Below are 24,302 nucleotides of genomic sequence, written 5' to 3' on the forward strand. Positions count from 1 at the left end.
TTTTTGAAGAAGTGTACAGTACAATGGATTTCTTTGATAAACAGACTCTTTAAATATACATGACAGAAAAAACATCCAAAGTTAAGTTATGCTGTGTTTTTAATCGACATCTTTATTCCGGGGAATTGGGACACGAGGCGGGTGGGGAATCTGTATATTAAAAACAGAATACAAAATAATAATAATAATTTGGAGCCAAAAACAAAGCATTTGTATGCTACAAATATACATGATTGAGCTGGGCAAATCAGAAAGACAATTGTTTTTAGAGCTGGGCATCCTGGCATAGATAATTTTGCAAACCTAGCCGTGGCATTCTAATACGCTCTCTTGATTTCTCCAGGGGCAGCTTTGCATATGTCTTGGTTGGTGGAGTCCTTGATTTACGAGCGTTCACTTAGTGACCATTCAAAGTTACAACTGATCCAAAAATAGGGCTTACAGCCTGGATTCAAATCGCGTCCCCTCTGCAGTCACATGACCAAGCTGGTGCTCAGCAACATAGCCACAATGATGGCTTATGAAAAGTGCCCCGCAGTCGCATTTTATGACGGTTTCCCTGAAAACGGGCACTTACGTCGGGTTTTCAGCAAAACCACGCCAATCAGGAAACATTGGTTTGCTTAAGAGCCGTGGCATTCGCTTAATGACTGCGGCGGCTAATTTATGACATTTTTCTTAACGCTTGCCACAAAAAAAAAGAAGAGCTTGCAAAGATGGTTTTACGACTGTCGTACAATTATCACGGACAGATTACAGTCGTATGCCGAGGACTGCCTTTACTCTCAAGTGGTGTGTGTGTGTGTGTATGTGGCCTTGCCGATGTATGTTTGGGAAGGAAGTAGCTACTCTCAGCAGTGCACTTTTCTTTTGAGATTATCCCTGGGGTTCGTTCACACCTACTGTTCTGACCTAGGCTTCCTTAGAAAGTATTTATTTATTTTATTTAAATTTGTATACCGCCCTTCTCCTAGTGGACTCAGGGCGGTGCACAGCCAAGTAAAAAACATCCAATACAAAATTTAAAAATTTAAAAGAATTATACCCTTTGGCCAAAAATTAAGCATACGGCACAATCTTCGTCCTGGCAAACCTCTTTAATTCAAACGGCTGTGAATTATTGTCATTCACAGTCCGAAAGGCTTCTCAGTCTTTCAGAGGAGTGTTTATAAACACCCAACTTATCTCCCTTGGAATGCTGCCAGAGAATTAATTGCCACACGCAGGGCAAGGCCAAACTTAGCACAGAGTCAAACAGAGCTTTTCTAAAGCTTTTACCGATCAGATGAACTAATCGTTTCCTGCAAAAGCTCACGTCCCATTCGCTTCTCTTTTATGTCTTATGGGAAGGGCCAATCATCTCCAAGCCTTACTCCCAAGTCGACCCTATTTCCTTAATTGTTCCTGTCTTCTGGCAGCTCTGCGCATGCACACACTGGGAATAGGCTCCCGCTGTTCTTCTCCCTCGCTGATGTCAGACTCTGAAGAATCTGGAGGCAGCAAAGAACTACCAGATGGCCTTGGCTCCCTCTCTGCCTCCGACTTAGAGCCCTCATCTAAGCCTTCCCCAGACTCCAGGACTGGCCCACGTTCCTCCCCAACCTCCTCACTGTCCGAATCTGCTGCCAGCTCTGGTGGCCGCTGGCGGGCCACAACACCTACAGACGCATTTATTGGGACTCCTAATATTTCAATAGCTTCTTTTCTTTTTTAAAAAAAGAATCAAAGTAATTAAAGGGGAAACTACAGAGCACTGGTGTCTTTAGTTAGAGGTAGCACAACACAGGAATTGTTAGAAAATTAAAACAAAAACGAGGCTTCCGTTCGCCTGTGTGTCCAGGAGGTGTACAAATAACAGAAAGAGCTAGAAGAAAGCAAAGAACCGAACAATCTCAGAAGATTGCTTTTGGGGAAATTGATTTTTCTTTTTTTTTTTTTACAATTTCCAGGATCGGCTAATTTGGAGCAATTATGTTTTTAAGGAGAATGTTCACACCGGTTTTTTGTTTTGTTTTGTTTTTTTAACACAGACTACATCAGATTCAAAGAATTGGCTTTCCAATGCACGTAACACCTCACCCAGTGTTTCTACTGGTTCGCCCCAGTTCGTGCGAACTGGTAGCGGCAAGGGGCTCCACTCACCCGCCCGGATGTCATCACGGATGCTCTGCGCATGCGTACAAGCACTACGTGCGAGTACTCATGCTTCCGAACTGGTAGCGAAGGTAAGTGAAACCCACGACTGACCCCCACCCCAAATTTTGCCTGTCCCCCCTTAAGATCGTGCCGTGAGAAGAGACTCACTGCGTGAAGAAACCCCCCGATGGGAAAAAAAACAAAACCCCGACATTTTTCCATTTCGTGTAGCAACTTGTCCCACAGAGCTATTTTGTGAAGCTGTTTTGGCGGCCGATGAAAAAACGGGGATTTATCCAATTTGCGCTAGGAGAAGGAGGGAAGTTAAGAATAGCTGCAGATTTTACTTTCGGTTTATTCTGTTTTCCAGGGCACCCCTCATTCATACGTTATGTCAAAAACATAAAATATTTGATGCTGTAATACACAGTATTACTGGAACTAACAATAATATTTGCATATTTAGAACAAAGTGTAATTCCTATAATATAAGAAAAAAAAAAGGTAGTCTATAAGGTATTTACAGCGTCCAGCAAAGAAGTATAAATACTTCCATATTTAATGTTTAGGAAAACATAATTTACAAAATATTCAAATATGTACACAGCTGCTTGAAAAAAAAAACAAAAAAAAAAAACAACCCACCCGAGGGCAGTTAAGCAAAGTGGACATCCTTTTTTCCTTTCGATTCGGGACAAAAAAAGATTATTTAAAATATGTTTTTGTCACTGCTTGGGTTCCGTTCCAGATCCTGCAAAATTATTTACACTTCCTTCCGTTCCTCTCGAGAATCAGACATGTCCGGCGCTCTGAACGTGTTGTCCTAAAATATCATCTATCAATGTCAAATTATTTAGCCAGTCTTCATCCGTGCCACCGCTGTTCTTCATCAAGCAGTCGATCAAGTCAGCTTCGCTGCACGTCCCGGGCAACATGGCGTTGTTCTGTTGTGGTACAAAGTCGTATTGCGGCGACAACTCCAAAGCAGCGTTCATCCTGTTGAACGTTACGGAGGACTGCCCAGCCGAGCCTGGATAACTGGGTGGCCCAACGCCTGGGCCAGCGTTGAGTTGGCTGAACCCCGAGACCCCCTGGGGCATGGATTTCATGACATTCATGGCAGCTGGCAAGGGTCCTCTGGTTAAACCATGTCTCAGGTTCTGATTATTTGGAGGGATTAAGCTTTGGTTAGACGGTCCAAGGTTCATTTTTTGCATCTGTCTGGCCTGCATCCCGGGAACAATCTGGTTGGGTGGAGGTCCGGCTTGGTGAGAAAACGGTTGGCTGGGGATGCTTGACCTGATGTTCTGTTTGGAGAAGACGGGGTTGTTTGGGAACTGGTGCATGGTGGCCTCCATCGGATTTTGGCTGGGCATCCTGGGGACGACTGTTGGTGTCCACATCGGCGCCGAAGAATTGGAGTAGATGGCAGGCATCCTGGCCATGGTGGGTTGTCTCAAGTGCTGCTGGGCGGAAGAATGGGTGACCAAAGCCCCAGCTGCGAAATTGGGTGCAGCCATCCCTGGCCGGGCTGCCGGATGGCTGTGAACGGGTTGACATCCCGAAGTCATGGCCAACGAGTTTTGGCTTCCTCGGAGCGGAAGGTTGAAATCGGTACTCTGGGGGAAGATGGCGGGTTGCTTGTTGGGGTTATGGGGGATCATCACCATGGCTCCGCTGTTCTGGTTCACGGCGGCGGGCCCAAGGCCAGGGCCCAAGGTGCTCTGGAGCATCCCTTGGGTAGGTTGCATCATGCGGTGGGTGGAGCCAGGGGATTGCATGGACTGGCTGCAGTCGGTCGGCAGGGACTGCGAAACTGCTGGGAACAAACGAGCAAGACCTGGAATTAGTAAGTGAGCAAAATTGCTCAACAGTCATGCCTTCAAAATTATTATTATTATTATTATCTCTTGTATTCATTAAACATGAAACTCAGTCAACTGAACATTTAAAAATGTATCACAAGTATCATTGACTGGCTGCCCGTATCAACCATCTGCATCCTAGGTATCAACCAAGTATTTTTCTTAAGATATACGATATTCCAAGTAGCGCACTTTTTTGCAGTTCTGCTGGTGTTATTGCAGGAAGCTGCAATTTCTTGATATGTTTTGTAAAATTCTTGGACATGGTACCAAGTGCCCCGATGATAATGGGTATCACTGTGACATGTTTCATCCATAATCGCGTAGTTTCGATGGCCAGGTTGGGATATTTTGTGATTTTTTTTCCCCAGTTCTTTTTCTTCGACTTTGGCGTCGAAGACTTTGGTATCAAAGACACTCCCTGACTTTGGTATAGGGATATCAATAAATTGTACACTTCGGTTTTCAACAAGTGTGATATCTGACGTGTTGTGTTCCACATGACGATATGTCTGTATTCGAAGGATCGTCATTTTAGAACACAACACGCCAAATATCACAGTAGTTGAAAACCGAAGTGTACAATTTATTGGTATCGCTTATTATTATACTTTTATTCATTAAACATGAAACTCAGTCAACTGAACATTTAAAAATGTATCACATATATCATTGACGGGGGCTGATGATTGATACGGGTTGGCCAATAAAGAATTGAATTCTCCTCTCCTCTCCTCTCCTCTCCTCTCCTCTCCTCTCCTCTCCTCTCCTCTCCTCTCCTCTATATTTCTATTGTATTCTATATTTCTATATTTCTATATTTCTATATTTCTATATTTCTACTCTACTCTACTCTACTCTACATTTCTATTGTATTCTATTTCTATATTTCTATATTTCTATATTTCTATATTTCTCTCCTCTCCTCTCCTCTCCTCTCCTCTCCTCTCCTCTCCTCTCCTCTCCTCTCCTCTCCTCTCCTCTCCTCTCCTCTATATTTCTATTGTATTCTATATTTCTATATTTCTATATTTCTACTCTACTCTACATTTCTATTGTATTCTATTTCTATATTTCTATATTTCTATATTTCTATATTTCTATATTTCTATTTCTTCTCTCCTCTCCTCTCTTCTCCTCTATATTTCTATTGTATTCTATATTTCTATATTTCTACTCTTCTCTACTCTACTCTACATTTCTATTGTATTCTATTTCTATATTTCTATATTTCTCCTCTCCTCTCCTCTCCTCTCCTCTCCTCTCCCTCCTCTCCTCCCCTCCCCTCCCCTCTCCTTTCATCTCTTCTATATTTCTATTGTATTCTATTTCTATATTTCTATATTTCTATATTTCTATATTTCTACTCTACTCTACTCTACTCTACTCTACTCTACTCTACTCTACTCTACTCTACTCTACTCTACTCTACTCTACTCTTACAGCAGATTAAATTTATACAACAATTTCCTTTTTCTTACCGTGTTTCCCCGAAAATAAGACCTTATTTTATATATTTTTTTGACCCCCAAAATCAGCGCTTGGCCTTATTTTTGGGGAGGTCTTATTATTTTAGGGTTTGTGGAGCAAGACGGGGCTCCTCTTGCCGTCTTACCTGATTTCCAGCTCTGTGTTTAAATATTTTCGAGGAGGGCTTATTTTTGGGGGGAGGCTTATTTTAGCGCATGCGCTCCAAAGCCCGATTGGGCTTATTATCAGGGGAGGTCTTATTTTCGGGGAAACAGGGGAAAAGAACACATTGTGGTTGAATATTCCTTCTTACCGGGAAACTGGTTCATCTGTTGACCTACAAAGGGACTCCTTTGCTCAGCTGCCACACCCATCATGCCGTGCCTCTGCTTTTCCTAGGAACAAGAACAACAGCAAAAAAGTTGAGTCCGCACACTGGGTGCATTTTCTTTGCAAGGCAAATGCAGATAAAAAAGAATCGCTTCCCGTTGCCAGCTATAGATTCACGAACTTTCCCTGGAAATTTTTTTTTTTTTAAAAAAAAATACCTGCCTTTTGTCTCCTTTGACACCGGTGTTTCTCAACCTCCCCCATTTTATGATAGGTGGACTTCAACTCCCAGAATTCCCCAGACAGCATGCTGATAGTCCTACCTGGAGCTGCTGCTGTTGCTGCTGCTGCTGTTGCTGCTGCTGCTGCTGTTGTTGTTGTTGCTGCTGTTGCTGCTGTTGCCGCCGTCTCATGATTTGCTGCTTTAGGAGTTGGTTCCTCATGGTGTAGTCATTCACCAACGGTGGAGCCTGGGCAGGCACTGACCCTGAGTTGGCGGGGACTCCTGGCTCCTGCATCCGAGCACCGAGGCCAGGCGCCTGGTCCTGGAACAGAAGCAAGACAAAGATGGCCGTCAGGCGCAAAGAATCGGGACCGTCTGCTAGACTGCAGAATAGAAAACGCATTCGACACAAGACTTCGAGTCAATGAAAATGCAACACTTTAGCCAGATAAGGCTCAACGGAATTCAGGAAAGGGCTGGACTATTTGTGAGAATTGCACTCTTGTCAGAAGGTGCTTCTGGGTTGATTAGCAATAGCAATAGCTCTTAGACTTATATACCGCTTCCCAGTGCTTTTACAGCCCTCTCTAAGCGGATTACAGAGTCAGCCTCTTGCCCCACAACAGTCTGGGTCCTCATTTTACCCACCTCGGAAGGATGGAAGGCTGAGTCAACCTTGAGCTGGTCAGGATTGAACTGCTGGCAGTGGGCGGAATTAGCCTGCAATACTGCATTCTAATCACTGTGCCACCAGGAAGGAGAATGACAGAGGGAGGGAGGAAGAGAAGGAGGATGGATGGATGGATGGATGGAAGGAGGAAAGGAAGGAAGGAGGGAGGGCAGCAATAGCAATAGCACTTCGACTTGTATATCGCTTTACAGCCCTATCTAAGCAGTTTACGGAGTCAGCCTCTTGCCCCCAACAATCTGGGTCCTTATTTTAACCCTAACCCTAACCCTCATTTTATCCACCTTGGAAGGACAGAAGGCTGAGTCAACCGTGAGCCTGGTGAGATATGAACTGCCAAATGGCAGTGAGCCTGCAGTCAGCAGAAATAGCTGCAGATTGCATTCTAACCACTGCGCCACTGCGGCTCCTAGTTGGTGACATCACCGTTGTCTGGGGAATGCCGTGTCGGGATTCCTTTCATGTCCCGGGCAGGAGCGGGAGCGAAGGACGGGAGTTCAACCCTGCCCCCGGTTCACACTGGTTCTATAGAACCGGTAGTAAAACCGGCAGGAGGCTCCGCCCTCCGATCTCGATGTCATCACAGAAGAGCATGCGTGCAAGTGAAGCAAGTGCGCACGCGCGGCCCTGCTGCAAACCACTAGTAAAGGTAAATAGAACCCACCCCTGTGCCCCACGCCAGCTCTCGGGTCTCGAACGCAGGCTTGTTAACCTTCAACCCTAATTGCGCGAGCCACCGTGCTCCTTGTTTATGGGAATTTAGGCAGTGGTGGGATTCAGCCAGTTCTGTGCAGATCGTACGAACTGGTAGTGGCGACTACAGGAGGCTCCGTTCACTCGCCCGGACGTATTGTGTGACTACTGCACATGTGCATAAGGCCATGCACATGCGCAGAGGTGGCGCGTGCGAGCGAAGCGAACCAGTAGGGAAGGTAAATGAATCCCACCTCTGAATGTAAGGGACTCTAGGCTAGTGACACACTTAACTCCACCCCCAGCTCTGCTTTTCTTGCCCTTCTCCTACAACGCCCTGCTGAACCGAAAGAGGAAGATGACCATTAAGGCTTCTAGAGACCCTATCTCAGAACAGATCCAGTAGGCTCTACAAGTACCGTAGTCACAACCACAATTGGGACCAGATATTTCTGCTGCTAAATAAACTATATTTAATAGAGACGTGCTCATGTTTTGTGAATGCCGCCGTTTTCTCTGTAGTGTTAACAATTAAAATTTGATGGCCATGGTAGCTTCTTCAAGTCAAGGCATTTGTTGAAGGCCCTACTTATGCAACTCTGAAAAGAAAAAAAAATCTACCCTTCTGTTCCTTTGAATACTTTTTTTTCCCCAGAAAAGAACTTTCTATTTTTTTTTTCTAATTGATATTCAGGCTTCCTTAGAAGACGTTTCTGAGTTTATTTTTAGAAGAGGCAAGGATGTGTAATTGCAAAGGTTGGGGTTTTGAGATGACTAATCCTTCCTTCATTTTGCAAGCCTCTTCGGCTGCCTTGATGGTCCTTGGAGATCTGCTTTCATCACAGGAAGTCCAGAAAGACAGAGAACTTGAGAAAAGGATAGCAAAATAAAGGAGGAGAGATTTTTGTCCACAATCTTTGGTCATCCCGTCCTTCAAAAGCCAGGTCAGCAAAGAACTTGACTAACCTTCTCTTCTGTTGTCGAAAAAAGCAAACCAAAAGCATATTTTCCCCCAATCTGAGGAAGAAGATGGCTGAACGCCAATTTAGTTTCAGTTCCTAAATCTCAACAACAACAACAACAACAACAGATCTTCTCTCCGAACATGGAGGAGGATGCAAGAGCTAAGATAGAAAGCAACAGAGGAGGCGCTGCCAGCAATTTTTCTTTTTTGCTTCATAATTCACCAGCCTCCTGTTGCATTCTATATTATGGATGACCCCTTGTTATTACTGGCGTACATGCTGCATTGCCAGACTGTTTGAAACTGGACCACACTTCCTTTGTTTGGCCCATGGAAGCCTGGACCCTTTGTTTGAGAGGTGGTGTTATCAGGAGATAAGCCACCCAGAAGCGGGGAGACTGCCGTTGGACATCTAACCCCGAGGGCCATGCCGAGATGAAGAAAACAGGAAGTCAGCCCGGAAACTTTGGACTGTGTTTATGGAAGAGCAAAGCAGGACGGGAAACGAGTAGAGACAGGACAACATCTGCAGCACCGTTGCAGAATTCTTCTCCCTCCTGGTCTTGGCTTAATGGAAGTTTTTTTTTAATCAAAGGAGGTCAGTGACATTGGTTCGGTTTTTGACACACCACAACTTCTGAAATACCTCTGCAACGACTCACTGGAAGAATCTTAAAACGGGTGGGGGGTGATTAATCGCGTTTGCCCATCCCACAAAAGCAGCCAAGAGTTTTGTGGTACTGCAAAGAGTAAACATTTCATAGTTGCAAAAAAAAAAAACACAAAACGTTATCTTGGTGACTATCTCTACACCGTCTCCATGGCCAATTCAATTCTCGGGTCCCAAGCAAACTTATGAAGGTGCGACGGCGTGTCTATCCACAACGGTGTGTATTCCACAAGAGTTTGTTTGTGAGAAGCTGCGAGATGCTTCCTTCGTTTCGTAAGTGTTGACCTGCCTTTCTGGATTAGGGGCTCGTGATAGAGGAGCCACCAGTTTCTCCAGTCCTGCTTGCAAAGCCAACAGCTGGTCCCGCTGAGTTTTGGAGTCCTCCTCAGAGTCAGCTGCAGAAGGCAAACCAAGTTGGACGTCTGATGGATGCCAAAAAATCCCCGCGGCCTCATCTGCTCCTGAGATTCTCATTCCGAAATGAAATCCTTCAGAAAGATGGCAGCAGGTCGCAGAAGTTCCATGCAGGTTGGTGGCTGGACAGTGCCTCACCTGTACGTCAAGCCAATACTGAAGACACGGCTCATGTATTATTTCCACGGTCAACGTTGAGGAATTTCCCCTCTCGGCATTCAGCGGGCACCTGCGATTTGGAAACTCCGCACCACCGTCCTTGTGTACCGTATACCTTGCGCTCTGTAAACGGTGGCAGCCTTCTAGTTTCACCCCCTCTTCAGATCCTTCAAGAGCCCTCTCTTCTGCTTCGCTTTTTGCTCTTTTCGTAGCGAAAGCCACCACTTCACTGCCTCTTCTCTCTCCTCCTGACACCTGAGCCTCCCGCGGATATTTGTCAAGAGACGGCTCAGAATAAATCAGGCTGCCAGTGGAGCCACCTGAAAGACCGAGGTTTGCTCGGCCTCAGGAATCTCAAACTGCCCAAGGAGCTGCTGATCCAGTTCTGCAGAGGAATTATTGAGTCTGTCATCTGCACCTCCATAACTGTCTGGTTTGGCTCTGCAACCCAACAAGACAGACACAGACTTCAGAGGAGAATTAGAACTGCAGAAAAAACAATGGCTACCAACCTGTCTTCCATTGAGGACCTGTATACTGCACGAGTCAAAAAGAGAGCTGGGAAAATATTTACAAATTCCTTGCATCCTGGACATAACTTGTTTCAACTCCTACCCTCAAAACGAGGCTATAGAGCACTGCACACCAGAACAACTAGACACAAGGACAGTTTTTTCCCGAATGCCATCACTCTGCTAAACAAATAATTCCCTCAACACTGTCAAACTATTTACTAAATCTGCACTACTATTAATCTTCTCATTGTTCCCACCGCCCATTTCCTCCCACTGATGACTGTATGACTGTAACCTTGTTGCTGGTATCCTTACGATTTATATTGACTGTTTCCTAATATGATTTGATTGCTTATTTGTTCCCTATGACTATCATTAATTGTTGTACCTTATGATTCTTGACGAATGTATCTTTTCTTTTATGTACACCGAGAGCGTATGCACCACAACAGTTCATTTAGTGACCATTCAAAGTTACGATAGCACAGAAGTGACTTTGTCACCATTTTTCACACTTAAAACCATAGCAGCAGCCCCATGCAAATTCAGACACTTGGCAACGGACTCACATTTATGACGGACACAGTCTCCTCTGTTCAGGGGGATCGCCTTTCACAACTCTCGGACCAGCAAGGTCCATGGGGAAAGCCAGATTCATTTAACAGCCGTGTTACTAACGACAGAAAAGTTGTAAAATGGGACAAAGCTGCGCTTAACATCCGTCTCTCTTAGCCACAGAAATGTTGGGCTCAATTGTGGTTGTCGTAAGTCGAGGACTACCCATATAGGAAATGATAAGGACAGAGAGCCCAGCACTCCGTGCAACGATCCCAGGGGTGCTATTCAGCAGGTTTTGACAGATTCTGGAGAACCGGTTGAAGAAATTTTGAGCAATTCGGAGAACCGGCAAAACCCACCTCTGGCTGGCCCCAGAGTGGGGTGGGAATGGAGATTTTGCAATACCTTTCCCCCAGGAGTGGGGAGGGAATGGAGATTTTGCAGTATCCTTCCCCTGGAGTGGGGTGGGAATGGAGATTTTGCAGTATCCTCCTCCTACCACACCCACCAAGCCATGCCCACAGAACCAGTATTAAAAAAAATTTGGATTTCACCACTGAAGGATCCTATCCATAACTAACCCGTACCCCACCATTGTTGAGTAAGATAGAAATTGGGGGTGGGGGGTGGGTTTCAGGAAGGCCCCAGGCCAAACAATTTGGGAAGATTTGGGAAGAAAATCTGAAAAGAAAAATGGAACGGACTGCCACCCCACCCCCTCTCCAAAAAGGCCAGGTTTGAGTGCGCCGAAGAAAAAAAATCATATTGTCCAATAAAGGATAATAAGAAAGAGGAATCCTCCGGAGTTTTCAACCAAAACAATACAAGAGCACACAATAAATACAAACTCATGGTAAACCGCTCCAAACTCGATTGCAGAAAATACAACTTCGGCAACAGAGTTATCAACGCCTGGAATGCACTACCTGACTCTGTGGTTTCTTCCCCAACCCCCCAAAACTTTAACCTCAGACTGTCTACCGTGGACCTCACCCCATTCCTAAGAGGTCCATAAAGGGGGCGTGCATAAGCTCACCATCGTGCCTTCCGTCCCTGTCCTAATGTTTTCTTTTATTCGTATCCTTTTCATGTATTTATAATTATGTTTACGCTGGTATCTGTCATAAAGCCTTGGTGGCGCAGCGGACTAAACTGCTGTTAAAGTAGCACTTAGCTGCCAGATGCCTGCAATTACTGCGAGTTCAATTCTCACCAGGCTCAAGGTTGACTCAGCCTTCCATCCTTCCGAGGTAGGTAAAATGAGGACCCGGTTTGTGGGGGCAATAAGCTGACTTTGTATAAAAAAGAACACCGCTTAGGGAGGCCCGAAAGCCCTACTAAGAAGGTATATACAAAAGTATGAAGGCTATTGCTTAACGCGTTGTAAGCCGCCCTCAGTCTCCGGAGAAGGGTGGCATATAAATCGAACCAATAAATAAATAATAAATAAAATATACGCTTGACGGAATAAATAAATAAATAAATAAATAAATAAATAAATAAATAAATAAATAAATAAATAAATAAATAAATAAATAAATAAATAAAATCATGTTTTCGGAGAAGACAAACAACGAAAGTTCTTCATTTTTGCCGCTAGTGGGAACCGTAACATCCCCTTTCAACCGAAAACCAGAGACAAACAAGTGAAACAGCTGCGAGTTAAGTCCCACGTGACCGAGACAGCATCAAAGCTTAAGGAACATGTGTGTGTGTGTGTGTGTGTGTGTGTTTGTGCGTGTGTGTGGACTGTGTGTTTTGTTATGTGCACACAAAACGCTTTTTGTTGCCCAGCTCCCAAAGAAACTCACTTGCTTTCGCATTTAAAAGGCCGAGCCAGATTGCACGGAGTCTATAGAAAGGCTATTGAGTGATTTTTATTTTTTTAAAAAAATAAAAATAAAAATAGTTTGGTCATTTTTCTCCCCTTTTAAGAGATTTACTAGCTGAAAGGAAGCAACCAGGATTATTCGCAAAACTCTCATTCCTTTGGGGAAAATAAAGGCAACCCGCAGAACATTTTTTTCCCCATTCTCTAATAGAGGGAAGAACGAAGCTCCCTACCCAAAAATAGGCAGAATTGCAAGCTTCGGCTTGCAAAAATTCTGACTGTAATGCTTTCCTTCTGTTGAAGGCGATTCCTCAGTTCTCGTGTCAGCTGGGACCTTACTTAGGTACGTTTTACCTAATGAAGACATAAAGATTGGCCAAGCTTGTTAGGGGGTCTTTCTTTCTTTTCTTTTCCTTCCTTCCTTCCTTCCTTCCTTCCTTCCTTCCTTCCTTCCTTTCTTTCTTCTTTCTTTCTATCTTTCCTTCCTTCCTTCCTTCCTTCCTTCCTTCCTTCCTTCCTTCCTTCCTTCCTTCCTTCCTTTCTTTCTTTCTTTCTTCCTTCCTTCTTTCTTTTTCTTTCTTTCTTTTTCTTTTTCTTTCTCTCTCTCTCTCTCTCTCTTTCCTTCCTTCCTTCCTTCCTTCCTTCCTTCCTTCTTTTTCTTTTTTCCTCCTTCCCTCCCTCCCTCCATCTCTCCCTTCCTTCCTTCCTTCCTTTCTTTCTTTTTCTTTTTTCCTCCTTCCCTCCCTCCCTCCCTCCCTCCCTCCCTCCCTCCCTCCCTCCCTCTCTTCCTTCCTTCCTTCCTTCCTTCCTTCCTTCCTCCCTCCCTCCCTCCCTCCCTCCCTCCCTCCCTCCCTCCCTCCCTCCCTCCCTTCCTTCCTTCCTTCCCAGCAGTTTGTTTCCTTTTAGGCTTGAAGGCAGGTTTATGACCTCGGTTCTCCTGGGTGCAATCCTGGATAATGAACTTTTACTACCAAGGTTATCTTGAGACCCTCAGACGTTCAGCCCTCTTGCCTCTTATTTCCTTCGGCTGCAGCTGGTTGGGAAACCAGAATGCCTCTGCTCCCTCTACCTAGGCATTGTAATGAGAAAGGATGGGTCCATGCGTTGATTGCATGCAAGCCGGGGGAATTCTGGGAGTTGAAGTCCGTACATCTTCAAGACGCTGAGGAACGCACAATGGACTGAGCATAGCTGGTGCTAAGTAAAGTCATCCAGTGAATTTCCAGGGTTTTGGCTGGAAAACAGCCAGGTTCCCCACGCCTTAACTTCTACGTCACACTGCTGCAATTTGTTAACCTGAATGTGGCCATCATTTAAATCATGGACACATTCCTTTTTTTGTTTCTCCAGGAAGTTTGAATGATGCACAGACAGGAAGGAAGCCCACCCAAATGGGGGGGCGGGGAGGCGGTCCAGTCAGCCCCAAAATTCCATGTGATGCAAATGTTATGAAAAAAAGCTCAGATTATCCATCCCAAATCATCTTTTCTTCGGGAAATGTCCTTCTTCATCCCTCCCCAGTTGCAAAATAGGACCTTAATTTGTGCACGTAAGAAGTGCAGGTTGGTTTGCTGATGTTAATTGGGTCTTAAGGACTAGCCTCCCGGTCTTTCTTATCAAACAGAGTGGTCCAAAGTGAAGAGATCACTTTGGGGGGTCAAATAGGGGCCTGGTGGCTCAGCAGACTGATAGCATTGTGATTAACACCAGCTGTCTGCAATTACTGTAAGTTCGAATCTCGCCAGGCTCAAGGTTGACTCAGCCTTCCATCCTTTCTAAGGTAGGTAAATTGAGGACTCAGTTTGTGGGGGCAATAAGCTGACTTTGTATAAAATATACAAAAGTATGAAGGCTATTGCTTAACGCATTGTAAGCCGCCCTGAGTCTCTGGAGAAGGGCGGCATATAAATCAAATTAAAAAAAAAAATATTCTCCAAAGCATCTGAAGACACAGGGACAAGAAGCAACGGATGGAAACTAATCAAGGAGAGAAGCAACCTGGAATTAAGGAGAAACTTCCTAACATTGAGGACAATTAGCCAGCGGAACTGCTTGCCACCAGAAGTTGTGGGTGCTTCATCACTGGAGGTTTTTAAGAAGAGACCGGACACTTGTCTGAAATGGTATAGGGTCTCATGCTTGAGCAGGGGGCTGGACTGGAAGACCTTCAAGGTCCCATCCTGCTCGATTCTGATTCTGATTGAGATACGGTAAAGATTGATAAGAATAAACGGTGCATTTGGTTATCCACGTGCTTGCTAGGATTCAGATAAATGACCTTTAAGGTGGCTCCCTCCTGACTTTTTTTTTGACCCTGAGACTTAGATTTAGGGCAGCCCTTCCTCAACTCATCAAATGTCACCAAATGCATGAAGTTTTTCTCAATTTTCCAGTCCTGGGCGTTTGGTAGATGACAGGTTGGGAAAAATGGACTTGCAAACACTTCTCTAGTTTATTTTCCTTTGCGCCAATTGCAGAGCTCCAGAACCCAACATAGCCACAAACGTATAAGGAATTATCAGATAAATTAGGGCAGCCTCGATGTTAAGAGATCATACGCTTATATGATTACTGTTGTAATTACATAATAAACTACAGCGGTAATCATACAACTGCATCATCTCACGTATCGTATCATGGCTACCCTGATTTTTCTGATTATTCATTATCAAGATAATTTGATTATTACCTAGAAACGTATGGACGTCCGCTAAGTATATGAGGGTTTTACTGGCACTGTATAAATTCCACCGATACATAAAATCTCCTTCTGCCACTTCTAGCTTCAGTAGATCTTAGCAGGTGGGAGGTCTGGGCTTGGAAGCTAAGCGGGATTATATTTCATTATACTTCCACGGGGAGGGAAGGGGGGGGAGGAGGAAGAAATTATAGGTCAGCTCTTCGCCGGCAGTTCTTCCATCCTTTTCTCTGCAAACCCATCCCGTTTTCCCACGGGCGTGCAAGAGAGCGAGGGCACCGCAAGAGAGCGAGGAAAGCGAAGAGCCAATTTGCAAATCAAAATATACCCTTCCCTGTGACATTCTACTCATCGGTCCAGCAGTGAGTTTGGCTACTGGCTGCCAGCGGTTCTCAAGCGACCCCTTCGTGAGAACCGGTAGCAATGGTGGCGGGTGGTTCGGAGAACCGGTAGCGACGGCAGCACGAGGCTCCTCCCAACCACCTGGTCGTCATTAGTTCCTGATTTTAACCAGGAAGTAACCTATTTTTTACAGGTTTGCACATGCGCAGGGGGTCCACGTGTGCATGTGATGTGCGCGGCGCGTGCACTTCCGAACCGGTAGGGAAGGTAAGTAGATTTCACCCCTGCCCTGCAGGCAAGTTTAAAACCAGAGGTGATCCCTTACAGGCCAAGCTATTCTGGAGATGTTCTGAGGGCTCCAACGTTAGACCCAACTCCTGTGTTCCTCATCTCCTTGACGAGAAGCGGATGTCTACCCTGGCTTTATGAATTATGGAAGGGGTTCACTCGAGTCAAAGCTTTCTTCGTGCAAGCTTTGGTGACACACCGCGCGAAGAGGACGGAAGCGTCTATTAAGCAAGGTTAGCTTCTCTGGCAAACGTGTGCCGTCTGCAGTGTTCTTCCCTTAAATCATACCAGGCACCGCCGCCAACAAATCATGACATCCATTCCAATTTTTTGGATGGCCAAAACAACCACAAGGAGAAAGAAAGAAAGAGAGAGAGAGAGAGAGAGAGAGAGAGAAAGAAACACCATCCAATATTAAATAAAGAAGAATGGAGGTAGAAGAACTGAAAGAGCTAACCCTAACACTAACCCTAACCATCTAGCCTGACTAGGTGGCTCAGTGGCTAAGACACTGAGCTTGTCGATCAGCAGTTCGGCAGTTCGAATCCCTAGTACAGGTCTCCTGCGTGAGCAGGGGGTTGGACTAGATGACCTCCAAGGTCCCTTCCAACTCTACTGTTACAAACAATGCAAGGAGAACACTCCCCCCCCCAAAAAAATCCCCCCAGTCTTTCCCTCAAAATATTCTTTCAAAAAGAGGTCAACTGCTATGACTTTCCAGGCATTGGTAGACCACAATACCCATCATCCTTTGACCCCGGGTTGATCCTACTGGCTAAGGCTGATGATGCGAGCTGGGCATTCCCCAGTTAAGTTGCTTAAACACATTCAACAGATTATAATTTGAGGAAACTCCAAAAGAAGAAATTAATGGGTTGAGATCTGTGAACAAGGCTTCATTCGTGGTTCAGAGAGCCATCACCAATGGGAGCAGATCGTGGTTATCTAAATATATCACTTATGAATCCAGGCACTGTGAGTTTGGAAGTAAAAGCCACATTTGTCTCTGCTAGGTTGGAAGCTATTGTGTTTTCCCCAAAATTAGACCGGGTCTTATATTAATTTTTGCTCCAAAAGACGCATTATGGTTTAGTTTCCAGTTAGGTCTTATTCTGGGCGAGAATACAGTACTAAACGCCTGAGTCTGCTTACAATCTTAACTGGGGCTTATTTTGGAGGTAGGGCTTATATTACGAGCATCTTGAGAAATCATGCTAGGCCTTATTTTCTGGTTGGGTCTTATTTTCGGGGAAACACAGTAGATGATTGAAATTGGAAGGAGAGTGGCTAGAAAAAGTGGATGCACACAAGTTTTAGGGATTTCCACCAGTCTCCTTCACTAAAAGATGGAATCTAGCTACATATGGACTTTCTCCTCGAGATACAACAAAGCCTTGGTGGCGCAGCAGACTAAAGTGCTGTTAAGTAACACCAGCTGCCTGCAATTACTGCAAGTTCAAATCTCACCAGGATCAAGGTTGACTCAGCCTTCCATCCTTCCGAGGTAGGTAAAATGAGGACCCGGATTGTGGGGGCAATAAGCTGACTTTGTATAAAAAAGAACACCACTTAGGGGGGCCCCAAAGCCCTACTAAGCAGGTATATACAAAAAGTATGAAGGCTATTGCTCAACGCATTGTTAGCCGCCCTGAGTCTCCGGAGAAGGGCGGCATATAAATTGAACCAATAAATAAATAAATACTGTTGGGTAGGTCATCACAAGCAATCGTCCCCCAAATTCATCTGATGACGGAGATACAGTCACACGACACTGTCATTATGACACAATGATTAAATTGTGAGAGGACTGTGATGAAAGCTGTGGTAGCTCCCGGATTCACTATGAGCTGGTCGTTCTTGCTCAGCCCCCACAAACTTCACTGGAGCGTTGTCGGTAGGAAAAAAGCAGAGGACAACGTCGTCAGTTGTGGGTTGCCCTGGTTCGGACCGATTCTATACAACCGGTAGGAGGCTCCGCCCACTGACCCAGATGTCATCAAAAGCGATCGATACTTCAGAAATAAAAGGAAGTAGCGATCCATTCTTTGGTGTTTCTACCCCTCCTCAAAACTATGGACTTCTTTGCTGGTATTTGATCTCATGGGAATTTTTAGATGCTTCTTCAGTATTATGTTGTGGTTTCAGATGAGTTGCGTGTTCAACTTCTTCATATTTTAACTACTGTGGAAGATTGACTGGTTGCCGGCCAAGGGTCACGAAGTATGTTGGGTGTAACTTCCAGGGAGCACATTTTGAAGCTTGTTTGTTATGGTCTTCAAGACTCCACAGGCATCAGAAGAAGGTTCTCTGATAATCCACAAGTGCACCCTACAAACTTGGGTGTCGCTTTTGGGGGGGCATGTTCTGAAACTTAATTTGATATGGTCCTCAGAGTTCAAGGGCATCAGAGAAAGGTTCTCCTAGAATCCTTGCCATCAAGCAGCCCAAACTTTATTTGCAACGTGAGGGTATCAGTTCTTGGAGACTGTGCCAAGGACCGGAATGGTTATGCAATCCTCCTTCATTTGTTGTAAGTATTGGAAATTCTTCCCCCTGTGACAATTAAGCTAAGATCGAAAAACAACCAAGTCCAATGATGCAATATAAGACATTATTCATCTCAGCTTGTTTGCCATGCTGGGGGAAGGAAAGGAATATAAATAAGGATTATCCCATTCTCCTGGCTGTCCCTGAAGATCAAAGCACAAACGGCAATTCACCTTAAAATGTTCCTTTCCCTCCATGCCAAGGGAAGTTTTGCCTCCCGTATTCTTTTGACATACCAAGTTGTAGCCGAGAGGCCAAGTGACAAACTCAAAAAAATCAAATTAAAAAAATCGGTGGCATTCAAACTAGGAAGTCTCTCTGGCACTGGAAAATATTTTGTCCCTCTGCTTCACGACACAATGTCCAAATTCCACTTCTCCTTTTAAAACTGTTTCCTGTCAGAAGTTCTGGAGATGTGCGTGTTGAAAGCTTTGTTCTGCTCCAGGGAGAGAAACAGAAACTGTATATACAATGCCGGACTTGCCAAGAATTTTTTAGAACAAAAAAAAAGAAAGGCAATACATGTACACACGCACACAGAGTTGGCAGACAGTCTGGCCATTCTGAGTGGGGGGGGGGAGGAGGAGGAGGGGAGAAAGAAGGAGGAGGAGAAAAGGAGAAAGGAGAATAACAAGGAGAAGAGAAGGAGAAGGAGAAGAAAAAAGAAGGAGGGGGAGGAGAAAAGAAGGAGGAGAAAAAAGGAGGAGGATGAGAAAAGAAGGAGGAGGAGGAGCAGGAGGAAAAGAGAAGGAGGAGAAGAACAAGAAGAAGAGGAGGAGGAGAAGAGGAGGAGGAGAAAAGAAGGAGGAAGAGGAGGAAAAAAGAAGGAGGAGGAGAAGAACAAGAAGAAGAGGAGAAGAAAAAAAGGAGGAGGAGAAGAGCAAGAAGAAGAGGAGGAGGAGAAAAGGAGGAGGAGGAGAAAAGAAGAAGGAGGAAGAGGAGGAGAAAAGGAGAAAGAAGGAGGAGGAGAAGAACAAGAAGAAGAGAAGGAGAAGAAAAGGAAAAAAAGGAGGAGGATGAGAAAAGGAGGAGGAGCAGGAGGAAAAGAGAAGGAGGAGGAGAAGAACAAGAAGAAGAGGAGGAGAAGAAAAGGAGGAGGAGAAAAAAGGAGGAGAAGAAAAGAAGAAGGAGGAGGAGAAAAGGAGAAAGGAGGAGGAGGAGAACAAGAAGAGGAGAAGAAGAAAAGGAGGAGGAGAAAAAAGGAGGAGGAGGAAGGAAGGAAGGAAGGAAGGAAGGAAGGAAGGAAGGAAGGAAGGAAGGAAGGAAGGAAGGAAGGAAGGAAGGGAGGGGATTTTCCAGAATGCTGGGTTGAAATTAAACCTGGTTTCTGGAGTCCTAGGACATCTTACAGCCTAATTCACCCATTTATTGTCCCATAAGATTTCCATAAGCCAGCTCTTATTTCAGATTCATGATCTATGTGGAAATCCCCAATATAATGCTAAGTCGTCCTTAGTATGTACACAGCCACACATTTCTGGAGCATTTCTAGAGAAGAAAAGTTCAAATCCCAAGCCCGCAGGCTTCACAGGTTGTCCCCTAAGCCAAATTTGAAGCTCCTGTGTTGGGAAACCAGAAGCAAACTAGGCGTAGACAGCTTCTGGTTAAGCTTTTCGTGCTAACGTGGCTCCATCCTGCCTCTCATATGGAGTTGACAATGTCCACCTGCTTGTTTGGTGACATCAGGATGTTTCTACTCTGCTTCCAGTCATCCCTGGAGGCCAACGGCAGCGGCGATGATGATGATGATGATGTAATGCTTACTCCAATCCTGCATAGAGTATATTCACCCTGGGAATGTAACCTAATACGTGAGATGGGGAATTCAACTCTTTTGAGAGTCAACTCTTGAAACCACTTGCCGTTTTGTTTCGGTTAAAAATAGGCACGACGTTCAAGCAAATGAAGGGCGTTTCTCTAGGGACGGAGGAGAAATTTTCAGGTGTCCACAGCATCAAAAAAAAAAAAAGGGAGGGGGTTACGAGATCAGAAGGCAAGATCCCTACAATAACGAAGAGTAATTGTGAATCCAGATGGAACTCAATAGCCCAAGGGTGTCAAACTCGATTTCATTGAGGGCCGCATCATGGTTGGGTTTGATCTCGGGGGGTCTGTGGGAGGCATGGCGTGGCTAGGATGGGCGTGGCCAGCTCGATGTCACTCGTGTCAGGGGCGCCTATGGTAGCCTGAGCGCTCTGCCAGCGAAAATGGACTCTGTTTTCGACTGCGACGGCCTCCTGGGGAATCCTGGGGTGGGCGGAGTGGGCGGGGCCAGCCAGGAGTGGGATTTGAGGGTTCTCCGAATTGCACAGAATCTTAGCTAGAGGTTCTGCCGAACCCTCAGCAGCCCACCCCTGGATTTGTCCCACTCCTACTGAATTTTTGAGGAAATACAAAATACCCTGCCACCAAAGTTTACGTAAATTATTTCATATCAACACGGAATTCCGCACCTCGTCTTCTCCACCTCTTTTCCTTTCTCTGCCATGCTCAGGGACAGACAGATGTCCCAACAAACTCCAATAATGTCCACAGCAGGAGGTGGCCATCTGGTCACCTAAGTATTTTGGAACTCAGCCAGGAAAATAACTTTCTCGTTGTCCATGCTGGCTGAAAGGAGTTGAAGTCCAAAATAAAGGGGTACACCAGGTTGCCATTCCTGATCCATAATGACTTTCAAATGGAACTTTTCCAAAAACTGACTCGCTACCAGTACCGGCAATGAATCATTGGATTTCCTGTATATTAAAAACTATCAGTTTATCCACCGATTTTTTTTTTTTTTTAAATTCCATTACTATATCTGGGATTTGTCTTCGTGGACTGAAAAGGTCTTCCTTCTCCATCCTCTGGCTCTTTCTGAACATCTAGATCTTCAGAAGTCAAACTCAAACCAACCATTTTATTTGAAAAGTGGACTTCCTTGCACAGTGGTTTGGCTGTTGACAATTCAAAGGTATTTAATGCTCAATCAAGTTTAATTTAAAAAAAAAAACCAGCTTAATTGCTCAGACTCCAGGCTGTTGAACATTGCCAGGGTGAGGAGAGATGATAAGTGGCAACGACGAGAGGGAAAACATTTTGCAACTGTAGAAGAGAATTATTTGTAAATCGGGGTTGAACTGTGGGGTCCTTGGTGCCCTCTGAGCTTGGTGGTTTTCTTGCAAGCGTTTCATTACCCAACTAGATAATATCATCAGTGCTAGAAGGAAGTTGTTGTGGCCTGCCAAAGGCCTGCGCAGATTGTTGCTGATCCCGACGACGAGGAGGCTGGTGTGGTGCTGTGCCAGCAGACTGTGCAGCCGGCGCTTGAGTCGGACAGTGAGGAGGCTGGAGAAGATGTGGTGCCAGAGGCAGGGATTCAGCCAGGGCCTTCAGAACCTCCAGAGGCTCCTTTAAGTGAAGAGGAGGAAGAGGAGGAGCCTCTTCTCAATGCACGGGCGCGCAGAGCTGCCAAAAGGCAGGAGTGGCTCCTCAGGAGGAGGTCTCCTTGAGAGTAAGGCTTGGGGTAATTGGCCATGCCTTTAGCCTATTTAAGAAAGAATGCAGCTTGCAACAATCTGCAGGAAACAACTTTAGTTCGGTAATCATCGCATTGGGATTTCTCTGCAACCTTGCTTCTGGGCTTTCTGCCAACTCTTCAATAAGACTCTGACTATCTTATCTGTGGAATTCTGGCAGGCTGTTAAGAACGCTTATTAACAGCTGGCATTTGCTGTTATTTGAGTAAACTAAGTTTTGTTCAGAGTTTGTGTGTGCTGTGTTCTTTGGGATCCGTAGCTGGGGCAGAACAGGAGTGGGGTCAGTGCATTTTTACATACTAATAGCTTGCCCTGTCAGTGTTTGTGGGAGTCGTCTTGGTAACACACGAATAACCAAACTCAGAGAGCATCAGGGCCCCCCCATTGTGCAACAATTTCTGTACCACTGAAAAGATCCGACAGTTGTCAGAGAAGCACCACAAACTCCAGGAGCTTGGAAAAGTGTGCCTATTTCCTTTATTTATTTATTTATTTATTTATTTTTCATATTTGTATACTGCCCTACTCCCGAAGGACTCAGGGCGGTGAACAGCCATAATAAATACAAATACATATAGAAGTTAAAAACTATTAAGAAACAGATTAAGTAATTTAGGCTCAAAGATTAAAAACATCCAAATTTATCTAAAGAGGTTTAAAACCCAATTTAAAAGCCAGTTTAAAAGCCAATTAAAAAGGGAGAGTTAGGCCAGACCAGCTTGTTGGAATAGAAATGTTTTCAGGGCACGGCGGAATATGCGTAAGTCTTGGATGTTTCGTAACTCCGTGGGAAGCCCGTTCCAGATGGTAGGTGCCCCCACAGAAAAGGCTCTCCCCCTGGGGGCCGTCAGTCGACATTGTTTGGCCGACGGCACCCTGAGGAGTCCCTCTCTATGGGAGCGACAACACCTTTAGAGGTTGTTGTTACTGTTGTAACAACAACAGTGTGTTGTTGTGTGTTGTTGTGTGGCAGTGTGTTGTTGTTTTGGTGGGGAAACTGGTGAAGACAGGACGACAGTGCAGATGATCTTAGAAAGGCTTGGGAGAGACCGAGAATAGCCAAGGGCTGAATTCTGAGCTGCAAGCAAATGACGCCCAACTTGGCTTCTCGGCCCAAAGCCCTCTATAGCCGTAACGTCGCCTGGTGCCTCTTCCTTTCGCCGTCTGGTGCCCGACTGGGGTTTCAGGAAGACCGTCGTCTGCCAGCTCACTTTGTCTCCCGAGACAGAACTCTTCCCAGTTGTGATTGTTAGCCAGGGGAAACCCACACAGAGACCCAATTGTATTTCTCGTCTGTCTCCGAGCAAAAAAACACACAGCTGAGCGGAGGCCGCTGGAAACGGCCGCCTTTTGTCTTGCTGGGCCAAGAGTGGACCTAAAAGGCCTTCCTGCTTTCTCTTCCGGGCTGCGTGGAAACCAACCAAGTTTCTGATCTCTCTGGAGGCAGCGGTCTATTTCAGCAAATAACGCCAGAGAAAGATAAGTCACTCTCTGCTCCGGACGTCTTTGGGGCCCAGCCTCTTGGTCTGAAAATATAAGGGAACATCTCTGCCTCGCTTGAACTTCGATCATCTCCTTCTCTGTTTTGTTTTGTTCTTTTTCAAGTATTATTTGTTTTATTTATATACCGTGTTTCCCCGAAAATAAGACCCTGTCTTATATTTTTTGCACCCTGAAATAAGCGCTTGGCCTTATTTTCGGGGAGGTCTTATTATTTTGGGGCGCGTGGAGCAAGACGGGGCTCCTCTTGCTGTCTTACCTGATTTCCAGCTCTGCATTTAAATATTTTCAGGGAGGGCTTATTTTCGGGGGGGGAAGGCTTATTTTAGCACATGCGCTAAAAGGTCCAGAGAAGCCAAGGCCTTGGAAACATTGAAGGTCCCTTATCAGTCCTCCATTGCCCTCACAAATCATTGAGAGCCACAGTTAGGCAGAACAGATGAGGCTGGCTCGGATCAATTAAGATACTGAGCCAGGTGTTTTCACCGGCTCGTGCGTTGGGAATACAGGTTGAAGTTGCAAGTTTGGTTCCTTCTGGTGCGTCTTTATGAACAGAAGTTGTGCGTTTGGGGTGTGTGTCTGTTTTGCAATATTTCTGTGTTTCTATATTTACTTGCCTCCAGAAGTTGCGAATGCTCCAACACTGGAAGTTTTTAAGAAGAGGTTGGATAACCATTTGTCTGAAATGCTATAGGGTCTCCTGCCTAAGCAGGGGGCTGGACTAGAAGACTTCCAAGGTCCCTTCCAACTCTGCTATTCTATTCTATTCTATTCTATTCTATTCTATTCTATTCTATTCTATTCTATTCTATTCTATTCTATTAACTCTATTCTATTCTATTCTATTCTATTCTATTCTACTCTATTCTATTCTATTAACTCTACTCTAC

The 24,302-nt window shown here is 45.1% G+C and overlaps 1 protein-coding gene across 1 annotated transcript in view; it reads right to left on the bottom strand.

Annotated features, from left to right (window-relative positions):
* Nucleotides 1-2,240: 2,240 nt before the first annotated feature.
* MAMLD1 (mastermind like domain containing 1) overlaps nt 2,241-24,302 on the bottom strand; it is a 38,324-nt gene continuing 16,262 nt past the window's right edge. The window contains exons 2-4 of the mRNA XM_070951748.1: nt 6,125-6,346; nt 5,785-5,866; nt 2,241-3,955 (exon numbers count right to left, since the gene is read on the bottom strand). Coding sequence (XP_070807849.1) covers nt 2,928-3,955; nt 5,785-5,866; nt 6,125-6,346 — 1,332 coding nt within the window. The 3' untranslated portion in view covers nt 2,241-2,927. The remainder of the gene's footprint in view (nt 3,956-5,784; nt 5,867-6,124; nt 6,347-24,302) is intronic.

Source organism: Pituophis catenifer, unplaced genomic scaffold (assembly GCF_029215685.1).
Source record: "Pituophis catenifer annectens isolate HBS135680 unplaced genomic scaffold, rPitCat1.0.hap2 SCAF_11, whole genome shotgun sequence".
Classification (NCBI taxonomy): domain Eukaryota; kingdom Metazoa; phylum Chordata; class Lepidosauria; order Squamata; family Colubridae; genus Pituophis; species Pituophis catenifer.